The sequence below is a fragment of the Armigeres subalbatus genome, chromosome 1, assembly GCF_024139115.2.
Source record: "Armigeres subalbatus isolate Guangzhou_Male chromosome 1, GZ_Asu_2, whole genome shotgun sequence".
Lineage (NCBI taxonomy): Eukaryota > Metazoa > Arthropoda > Insecta > Diptera > Culicidae > Armigeres > Armigeres subalbatus.
This window is the reverse complement of record NC_085139.1, coordinates 169,320,791-169,332,458: the sequence shown is the minus strand read 5'-3', so window position 1 is coordinate 169,332,458 and position 11,668 is coordinate 169,320,791. Positions and strand designations below refer to the sequence as shown.

The following is an 11,668-nucleotide window of genomic DNA, read 5'->3' as shown; positions in this document are numbered from 1 at the left end:
AACCAGAAGTTTTGGAAACAACTTAATGATTTTGTTCAGCGGCGCAGCCAAAAATTTTGATAATATGAAGTATGGTTTAAGTTTAAATTTGTTTCGAAATTCCGCGGAATTCCGCTAAATTTCGTTAGAAGCTAGTTTTTTTCTAGCGAAATTTTTGAAATTTTACGAAATGAAACGAAATCAAAAAATCAGATTTCGCCATGCTCAAATTCCGCGGAATTCCGCGGAATTTCGTTTCGAACCACCTAAAACGAAATTTTTCGAAATACCGCATATGCTTAGTCGGGGATCGAACGATGCGAATTTCCGGCCACTTGGTGAAGGCGTCCACCACTATGAGGAAGTGCAGACCGTTGATTGGGCCGGCGAAGTCGATGTGGATACGCTCCCAGGGAGATTGAGCGAGTGGCCACGACTGTAGCGGAACCTTAGACGGTGTCTTCGAATGTGTGACACAGCTTTCACATCTCTTCACAAAATACGTGCGATAGCTTTCATCCGCTCCATTCCCGGATGTCCTCGGTGGAGTTGCTTGAGAATCCGCTGCCGAAAACTGTCCGGAATCACCAAACGGTTGGACATCATGACGCACCCCTTCACTACCGATAGTGCGTCTCGATGAGCGAAGAAAGGGTGAACTTCAGGGTTAGCGATGTCATCGATTTTGGAGGGCCATCCACGCTGGTTGTACTGGATCACTTGTTGGAGAACCGGGCACTGGAGAGTAGCGCCGCGCACCGATTTGAACGTAACTGGCAGCGAACTGATGGCTTCCTGGAGTGGAATCTCGATGTCGTCTTCCAGTTGAATCGATGCGATGATGAAGTCCTCCTCTGGTTTGACGTAACCGTTGATGAGGCGGGACAGTACGTCGGCATATCCAAACTGCGTGGTGGACACGTACTCGATGTCGAAGTTGTAGCACAGAAGCGTCAGGGCCCAACGTTGAAGGCGGTTGGTCGTGCGAACCGGAATACCCTTCTTCTGTCCGAATATACGCAGGAGTGGCTGATGATCCGTCTGGAGGGTGAACTTGCGTCCGAGCAGCATCCGATGGAATTTCGTTACGGCAAACACCAGTGCAAGACCTTCCTTCTCGATCTGTCCGTAATTTGCCTCCGCGGGGGTGAGTGAGCGGGAAGCGTGTGCAACAGCTTTGAGTGAGCCATCGGGGAACCTGTGTAGAAGGCAGGCACCGATTCCGGACTGCGAGGCGTCGGCAGCAACTATGATGTCTAGTGATGGATCGTAGTGTGTCAGAAGCAAATCCGACTGGAGTACTTCCTTGAAGCGCCTGAACGATTTCTGGCACTCGCTGTTCCAAACGAATTTGGCATCCTTCTTCAGTAGTGCGTCGAGTAGCAGCCGCAATTGGTGCATCTCCGGGACAAACCTCGCGTAGAAATTCACTTCACCAAGGAACGAGCGTAGAGTTGTGACATCTTTGGGCGGTGGCATCTTGACAATGGCTTCCACCTTGGATGGGTCTGGACGGAGACCGTTCTCGTCTACGATGTGCGCCAAATACTTTACCTCCGGCTGCAGAATGTTGCACTTTTCTTCCCTCAGAACGAAACCGTAAGCTTGAAGGCGTTGAAACAGTGCGTTGAGCATCTTGTGGTGCTCCTCTTCGGTTTTGCTGGCCACGAAGATGTCGTCCAGAAACGTGTCCACTCCTTCGAGATCGGCAACCATGCTGTTCATCAACTGCTGGAAGGCACCGGGAGCGGATTTTACTCCTGGTGCGAGCCGGTTGAAGCGGAAGAGACCTTGATGCGTGTTGATTGTGAGCAGCTGCTTCGAGTCGTCGTCAACTTCCACTTGAAGATAGGCGTCACTCAGGTCGATGACGCTGAAATACCGGCACCCATTGAGCTTGGTCGCGACTGGTGGTAATCATTGACTACTATGTTCGTGGCTTGTTCCTACAGATAGTCCATGACATATGATACGCTTTCAGTGGATTTGATACCTTATATCAATAACTGCAGAAACATTTATCGTTGCACCATCAACCGCTCCGCTTCTCCTGAAGCACCATTGTCAGTCAGAGGCGCGGGTAACCCCTCAAAGCAGCTTTTGCAGAGCAACGTGTTCTCATCGTTGCCGCTTGATGACACCGGCAATCCACAGGAAAAGAGAAAGAAGCAGCTGCCGTAGATGCAACTGGAGCGGAAGGTGAAGTGCCCGCCCGTATTTGTGAAAGGGATCCGCCGGATTTGCGCCCGAAAATTCGCCAGCTGATTGCCAAGGGGCTGAAATGTACTTTTCGGCTCTGCAGTGAGGGCGTGAAAGTGATTTCGGAAATCAAGAAATCAGATTTCGCTGTGAACAAGTTCCGAGAAAAACCGCGGAATTTCGTTTCGAACCACCTGAAACGAAATTTTTCGAAATACAGCATATGCTTACTACACTCATGACTACCCCGGCACGAAGCCGCTCAAGGCTTTGCTGCGAGGGCTCCTCGACAAGAAAGAAGATCTCATTGCGGAACTCGAGAGCTGCGGCCTAAAGCCAGCTAGCTCGTCTGGAGCACGGTTCCACCACGTGGAAGGACCTGAAGCTGGTCGGCGTTATAAATTACACCGGTGTTGATTGGGAGCGATATCGGCCAGTGCACAAACTGCTTCAACTTCGGGCACGGCACAAAGAAATACCGCATGAAGCCGCGCAGCAACAAGTGTGGCGAACTCCATCCAACTGAATAGTGCGACAAGATGGAAGTGATCGATCCCAAGTGCGCTAACTGCGGCGACAAACATCGGGCTATAGCCAAGGACTGTCCAAAGCGGGCGGCGTTTTTGGAAATCCGAAAGAAGGCTTCCACCAGGACCCTGCCAAAGATGAACCGTGTTCCTGCTCTCAACGTGGTGAACTTTCCAGTAACCCCGGCTCCCCGTTGTGCTTCCAAAGGTTAGTGGACGCCAATGTCAACTACGAAGCGCGGCCGGTAACGCCTGAAGCAATTGATCGACAGCTGCGTTCCATCGAGGAGGCGATCTCGGTGGCCCGAGAACAACATGTACCGACGGCTCGGCAGGTAAGCAACACCCTAACCATCGATACACTCACCAAAGATTTGATTCGATTGCGGAATGTCACTCGCAGGCAGTTTCAGCGTACTGGACTACCTGAGCTTAAGGCACGCTGCAATAGAATCACAAAAATTATCAATGTCTAAATGATGGATCTCAGGAATAGTAATTTCTCCAATAAGATCCGCGTTCTTCCAGATTGTGCAAAACCGTTCTGGAAAATGACCGAAATACTAAAATACAACCCTCGGTCCATTCCACCTTTGATCCCAGTGGTCAATAATAGCTCTAAGGATCGCTTGTTTACTTCTGCGGAGACGGTCGCTGAAATAGGTCCTCCTTCGTCAGCTCACACAATCTTAGGCAGAACATTGTCAGTCCACACGAAGCAGCCATCAACGAGCATGCTAACAACATCCTTTTGGTTCTCAACGACTTCTCGGAGGAGTTGGAGACCTTAGTTGGCGAATTAACGGCCTATATCAAATCATCAAAGAACATGAAGGACCCAGGCTTCAACAGCATTGTGTGAATCTCGAACTCAAACACATGAGAGCTCCATCCTTTGAGCACCTTTCGCTGATCTTTAATCAGTATCTCCATCTAAGCTACTTACCCTCGTCCTGGAAGTCAAAAGTCATCCGCATTCGGAATCTCTGTGATCCAATACGGCATGCCGGCCTGGGAGAGCTGCGCTAATACTCATCACCTCAAACTTCAACGGGTCTAAAACAAATTCCGGAGGATGATCATCAACACCCGTCCCAAGACAAGAACGTCCGACGTCCACCGTCTGGTCGGGATAAAAACATTAAATTAACGCTATGGTGAGGGTAAAGAGAAGTTCAGGGTACGTTGCACCATCTTGCGGATCGAAAGATTCAGCAAAAATGGTGAGATTTGAAAAGTAGAAAGTTTTTGCGACGAACACTAATAAAATTATTTTGTAGCTTAAAGCTTACCAATAACAAATAAGGTTTGCGTGAGATTTTGCGGAAATCATCCGTACAATTGATCAAGATAAAACCATTCACTTAATAAGGATATTCAAGTTCTGTTAAATATCTTCAAAAAAAGTATCTGCCACGCCACTGATCTACAATTTCACGCGTTAAAAAAGGTCTCCAAGGGATTTTCCATAGTGAGTTTAAAAAAATATTTGCGCAATTTCTGAAGAATTTTCCGTGAACTTCTGATGGATTTTCCGGTAAAATCAAATTATTGAAAGGAGAAGAGTCGTTTGGGCGAAACCCGGCGACAGAAAATTATTTGGTGCACAATTTTGCTTAGAGTCCCTCGCTGGCACTCGGACGATGATCAGCCGCCCCTGACATGGGAACAGACGCTGTTGTGAGCCGCTCCTAACATGAAGAACAGACGCTCGATCAGATTTGCAACTCCAGGGATTAGAAAACCTCCCCGCCATTCCATGTCAGCATTTGACGATAGTTCCCACCATGGTTGGTTACTCGATCTTCCCATGAGGAAGTAGGGATAGGAGTTGCTTAGTAAGAGGCAATGGACCACGAGAGGGGGCTATATTTTTTCCATCAGTACCAATGGTAAGTATTACCCACCATTTGGTGTGCCGGAACTGTGTAAACTGGATATTTGCAGTTTCGTAAACAAATGATTGAATTAGTTATTGTTGCACCAATGCACCATGCTTTTTCATACGCTTGTGATGATGGACATTTATTAATCCCTTTTCACCTTTTTCACCGTCTGCCACTAAAAACATTCTTGGTACATAAAACATCACATTGTCGATATCATTTGATATGGACACAAAAGATTGCAAAGTTAAAGAAAATTCATAAGCGCTGGGGTCGGGGAAACCCTTATTTTATGACCAAATAATCTTGGACTTTTCCAGTCACGGCAGTCTCTAGCCACTAACGGCAGTCTCTAGCCGATTTCTGTTCCACTGTTTTACAATTTTGGATAAATCACATTTCAACTACAGATGCTTTATTTAGCAATAACATTTAAAAAGATGCCTCGTTTTTAATAATTATGCAATCGGCTTCTAGCCCTGAAACTAATGTTCTATTCCTCTTGAAGCATTTTTTGTTTTAGGCGCAGATCTTATATTACTTATGTTTTCCGTCATTGCATGTTGATAACACTCCATGAAGATATACCTTCCATTGTCTTTTTAATGCTATATAACGCAAAATGTTCCTATGATTTGCGCATTTAACAAATCTGCGCCATCCCATAAAGCCCAAAACCGAAAAATAACCTTTACGGACCAATTCACAACTCATTTAGATTTCGCATGGGCCTCAAAAGTTTACGGACGGAATACACGTCTCGAATTCGATTAAGTCGTTTCGGTTTCGTCGAATCATCGCAATCCGTTTCGGATGGCGGCCAGCTCGGGCGCGGGAAACACTGGAGATGACCCATTCCCAGCATCTTCATTGGGTCCAGCCAGCTCCTGCGGTGTGGGATGAATGTGTACAGTATTCAAAGGAGATGGCTCGGCAGAAAAGGCGTGGAACCGATCAAAATATTTTCGATATTTTTTTCTGCACCGTAATGCCGTACGGTGTGGGACCCAATGATTTCGCCCGGGGAACATGATCGATAGCGAAGCGTGTGCTGTGGTCTAGGCTCCGGGAGGCCCGATATACGAATGACTGGCAAACAACGGCAAAAGGAATGTTTAATAAATCTCATTAATGCGGAAAGCACACTTTTAACGTGAGACCTTTCTGCTTTGAAGCTGTCCACCCGCTGGTGCTCGCCAGGGATGAGATGATTCTGGATTTTTGTACTACTGGTCAGCTTTTTGGAATGTAAATCTTTTCGATTATCATTGGGGTGACAATGGGTCAAATGGGGGTGGGAGTGGACCATTGTTTTTCAGAATGGATATAAAACAGATTTAATGCACCCAAGAACAAGAAAACTAAATTAGGAATATGACACTTTATTGAATGGCTATGCTATTCGACCTTCAGGCTGCTGAGTATAGTGACCTATTCTGACCCCTGAATACTTGTTCACCTCTGGTGTCGGCACGTAAAACATGTGAGATTTTAGATATTTTATGAATATTAGAACCCTTGTTGATAGTGATGTTGGTTTCGGGTTCCGTCCGGTCCAACGTGGCGAGAGTAAGGGTTGGATGTCAAATTGCTGTTCTAACTGTTCAATGCAGACTGCATGTGCATTATTCAATATGCATAAATAACGTATATTTTGGCCAATCTTTTTCTACGAGCTGCTTCAATCTCATGTGATACATTTTCATCATTTTTTACTTAATGGATTATACATGTTAAAAATAAGAACATCATTCTCTTATTTGTGGCAAATATTTGATCATTCTGTGTTATACCTTCATAAAGGTCCCCATCCCATCCGGTGGTGGTTGCAGTGAGCTAAATACCAATTCGAAGCATTGACACTGATTTTCAATCGATGGTGGGTTGAACACACTCAGTTTTCATTTCTGCAGCTCGGCAAAATCCGCACAGCCGTGTTCCCGGCAAAATAAAAAAAAACTGATATCCCGATAAAAATGAAATTTGGCACATTAATTGCTGACTTTCAGCAACTTTCACAGATATCTCAGCGAAAAACACGTTTGCTCGGCTGTGCGAATCTCGGTAAAAGTTGAACAAATTGCTGAAATCCCGGTAAAAAAAATTAAGTGTGAAGACATTCAATATAACGAGTCCCAGCATTTAAAAAAAAACTTTAGTTTCATGTTCCTCTTTAATAGACTTTACTAACATTTGGTGTGCCATTGAGGCAGAAATGTAAAGAAATCAAAGAATTTGTCGATTTTTTTGAATGTTTTGATTTTTTATTTGTAAACAGTGCTGGAGACAGCAGTAGAGGAAATAAATTCATTTACCAATTGTACAAAAAACAGCAAGAAGGTGAATTTGAAGAATTTAATTGCAAAACATGTATTACACACTCTAAGTTTTACACAACTACAGCTGAATAGTTCGTCAAAACTTTGGAAGTCAATAAATGTTTTTCTCGTTTTAAAAGAAATATGCGCTTATCCGCAGGCTGTCATCAATGTCAATTACTTTACTTCTGAGATACATTGAAATGTTTATTTGTGTTTTAAGTGCTTCAGATATGTTATATTAGACCTAACTGTTGAAAGGCCGTTGAAAGTTTAGTTGAATTCATCGAATTCCGATAATAATCAAAATGTGTTTATTTTCGGGAAACATACAAGATCTAGCATTGGGTCACGGAAAATAAAAAAATACAACATGTGTTTGAGAAGGAAAATATTTATGAAATATAGGGGAGGAGGTTCGGTTGTGGGCACTCTTTTGTGTTTGGTCCATAACTTTGGCCCTGGTTGATCTTATGTCGACATTTGCATAGCAATCGAAAGCTAAACTTATAACCTTACTACTAGCAAAGAAATTAGTATGATTTCATCGATTTAGAAAAAAATATTGACAATTTAGAAAATTTGACATTTTTTGACATTTTCATTTCGTGGTTCGGTTGTGGGCACCCTTGAAAACTTAGCTAAAAATAAAGAAGCATGAATAAAAACCACCCAGATTTAAAGACAAGGAATAGTTTATTCATTCTAAAAGCCAGGAGACGCTAAAAATTTTTTTTTTCCTAATTCACCTAGCGGTGATGATGCCTCCCTCGGTGCATTAAGGAGGATGTTGAAAAAATCACATAAGATAGGTCTAAATAGCACTTTAGGTAAATGGGTTTTAATTTTTCATTGATTTACGTTTTATTGGTATGCATCACAGTCAAAAAATTCCTGATTAATCACCCTAGCGGCAATAGTGCCTTTCTCGTTCATTTCAAAAAATAATATTTTAGCCATAAATTTTGATCCCATAGTCCAATCTGACCAATTTTAAATAGGAAACAATGGGAAAGCATTCCCCGTCGAATGCAACTTGTTGCAAGCAAATCGGTCAACGCTTTGTTCCAAAAAGTGTGTGTATAATGACTAGACATGCCCAAAGAACAAAAATATTAAATAAACTCATTATTTCGAACAATTATGTCAAACTAATTATAAAAACTGCCTTAAAACGTTATTAAAGACAAGTTAAGGGACAAGTAAAACGATATTGAATGATTTATCAATAAAATGAGGGTGCCCATAACTGAACCAATAAAGGTGCCCACAACCGAATTTCGCAGCCTTTTTGGAACGAGAAGAAAAAAAAATTCGCGCTAAAATTTTGATGGCAATCGACATTGGGCCTCAAAATAGATTAAATTTACTGTGTAAATACGCATTAGAACTCACTTTTTGAATTAAATCCTTTAATTTATGACACTTTGAAAAGGCCAAAAAAAATTTCGTGTTGTTTTCTTGTACGAAAAATTTATTTGTTTCTAGTTCAAAGTAGAGATGCCCATCCGGTTTGATATTGAGCACAAATGCTATTATAGCAAACAAATGACGGTTGTCAGAATGACAGCATCTCTTATCTGTCAAAAGATACATACGAGTGCCCATAACCGAACGGTGCCCACAACCGAACCTCCTCCCCTACACAATCGATTTTTTGGAGTGCTGTCAAAAATCGACTTTTAAAATATTCGGGGGAAATTGATCCCTCTCCAAGAATTTGCTTTGATAAAATTAGAAAGGTGCCCTCAGATTTTAGAAATATTTTTCCTTCAAAATACGCAGAATTTTCGAATTGCTGTGCGTATACATGAACGATTTTTGTTATTGAATTTGACAGCACATGCAATTTCAAAATTTGGGGAGACTTGATCCCCTTTCTATGAGATCTACGTAATAAATAATTTTTCATGCCAACCCTTCATCAAATCCGTCGAATCTACAAAAAAATAGAAGCCTAAGAAAAGATTCATATTTTTTTGAATTTTTTCACCAAATTTTTGTATGGGTGACTAACGGGGGATCAAGTCTCCCCATATTGAGGCAATAACTTCAAATCCAAATATCCCAAAACTTTGATGGAATGTTGACATTTTCATCAGTACAGATCATAAAGCATATTTGTGGCTTGTTGTTGTAAAAAAAACGAAAGACTTTGGTCATTGTTATGAAAAGTTGTTCAAATTTTGCGTGACCAATAAAAAAATCTTTTGGGAAGGTCAAAACATACAAACCGTCCTGCAGAATAAATAAGGTTGTCAATCCAAAAAATTACTCACCACAAGATCATTTGTCTAGAGGATCTAAAAAATACGCTAGAACAAGTTTAGTTCGCGATAAAACAGAGGGGGGATCAAGTCTCCCCGTGGATCAAGTCTACCCACCTTCCCCTACAACCCCTTTATTATTCATGGCAGGCGGGCCTCTTTAATAAAGGGTTTATCTGCTCTCTTTGCCTTGTACCGCGCAAACGCATCCATTTAAATAATCTTCCTTGCGCCTTATACCAAGCAAACGAGTTTACTTAAGGAAGGCATTATCTCTTCCCTCCACCTTGTGCCGGGCAGACGCTATCATTTAAAGAATGCATTACCCTTCCCTTTGTCTTATACCAAGCAGGTGCCTTCTTTTGAAGAAGGCATTATCTACTCTTTCGCCTTATACCGAGCAGCCGCATCCATTTGAAAAATCATCCTTACGTCTTATACTGGGCAGAATCCAGTCGATTTCAAGAAGGCAATATCTCCTCACATTGCCTAATACCGGCCAGATGCGTTTATTCAAAGAAAGCATTGCCTTATTTTATTGATACAAACCACAATTCAAAATAATTTAAACCGAATTACAAAGCACTAGCACCATGCAAATAGGGTGAATTCAATGAATATATCAATGTTAATTTTCTAATTGAATTCCGCCAAATGACATTACGTTAAACGACTTTCGATAAAAAAGTACATTCCGCGAAATGTCATTCGGTAAAAAGGTGCAATCCGCGAAATGTCTTTCGAATAATTAGAAAAAAAATGTCGTACCGCAAAAAAAATCCGTGAAATATTTTTCGGCGGAATAGTATACAATCGCCAAACAAACCATTAGGCCGAAAGTCATTTGGTCGAATAAGTCGTACAGCCGAACAGGTCATTTGGCCGAACAGGTAATTTGACCGAATAGGCCATTTGGTCGAATAGGCCATTTGATCGAATAGGTCTTTTGACCGAACAGGATATTTATCCGAATAGATCATATGATCCAATAGGTCATATGGCCGATCAAGTAATTTGTTCGAATAGGTCGTTCGGCCGAATATGTAATTTGGACAAATACAGTGGTGTTCGTATTAATAGCAGCTGTTCACGCCAATTTCAGTCATTATGACCAGATTAGTGAGAGTTGGCTGTAGAGAAATTAGGTACTCTATTGTTGTTTTGTAACCCGATGATTTACTCACACACTATTTACAATGTGATATACTTCATATTTGTCAAACAATGTATTTAGATTGATTGTTGTATAACAATTATTGCCTTTTGCTATTACAAAAACCCTTAACTGATTATACAAGACCAAATTTTCAGTAAATCACGACAGTTGATATTAACCATTACTCGTGAATCCACTCGCTCTTACGGAAATTGTACTGCAACAGAATGTAATAAACCGTGTTCGATTAGTGCCAAATAAATCAGTTAATCTTTAGTGAAAACATCCTGTGTCTGAAGCCCACCATAAAAGGCAAACATAAAATGGTCCTTCGAACCGGATCAATGTGCTAAAAACTGTGTCGATATCGCTGCAAAAAACTTTAGGTGTGGAATAGTTTGGCGAAAGGCTACGAAATGTGATGTTTCATTTACGCCATTACGCTATCGAAGTTGAATGTTGAATTGTCGTTGAATACAATGTAGCGAAAACGAAAAGCAAAACGTCTATAATTGACTATCATCAAAAACCTTTCGAACAAATTCTGTGCGAATCTTTATCACATCACATTCCTATCTCTAGTATTGAGAAAAAGTGCAGCAAAGGAGGTCAATAAACTGAACACGTACAATGAAACAAACAATTTGGGCATAATAGTGACGACTTAGATTCTGAATTCTACTCACTGTGCATATAATATCGTTAGCCTCCAATTAAATGTGTGAGTGAGCAAAAGTTAAGTGAACTGCGCTTAAGTAGTGGTGACGGTGATGAGCTGCTAACGTTCAGTAACCACTACATACATGTGTTGAAAAGAACAGTGGAAAGCGAATGACAATCATTGCGGCACCATTATTCAACAGTTTTGTGTCGGTGCGAAAAGACGCGTTCGCAATATTGTCTATCGCATTCTGCGTCGCGAGTTTCAGAAAGGCATCCCGAAATGGCCGACGAATATTTTTAGGAAGATGTGCTTCCCGTTGTTGAAAGGATTGGTGACGTTACCTCTTTTCTGGAAACCAGTGCTCCTCTCGCGAACGACGAAATACTGTGGATGCAAGCGAGCAAAACCGTTGTGAAACGCTATCGTGGCGAGATCCAAAAATCGCCATCTTTCCATGCTTTGACGCTCTCGGATCAAGCGAATTCAATGGCGAAAGTTAACGGTGTTTTACTCGACCTTTTGCTGAAGAACGAGAAAGAAGTTTCAGCATTCCCCCAAACAGTAAAGTTAGTCATCGACAAAAACGAGCTGTTCCTCCTGGAGAAAAGAATAGCAGTCAACAGAATCGTGCCACCACAGTGCTACCTGTGCAACGAGCGGCATTTCCTGTAC

General features: G+C 42.0%; 1 protein-coding gene across 1 annotated transcript; it reads right to left on the bottom strand.

Moving 5' to 3' along the window:
• Positions 1-471: 471 nt before the first annotated feature.
• On the bottom strand, positions 472-11,452 carry LOC134206745 (uncharacterized protein K02A2.6-like). Its single transcript, XM_062682474.1, has 2 exons — positions 11,338-11,452; positions 472-1,886 (listed from the first exon to the last, which is right to left on the bottom strand). Exons 1-2 carry the CDS (start codon positions 11,450-11,452, stop codon positions 472-474), a joined length of 1,530 nt encoding a protein of 509 aa, XP_062538458.1.
• Positions 11,453-11,668: the final 216 nt, after the last annotated feature.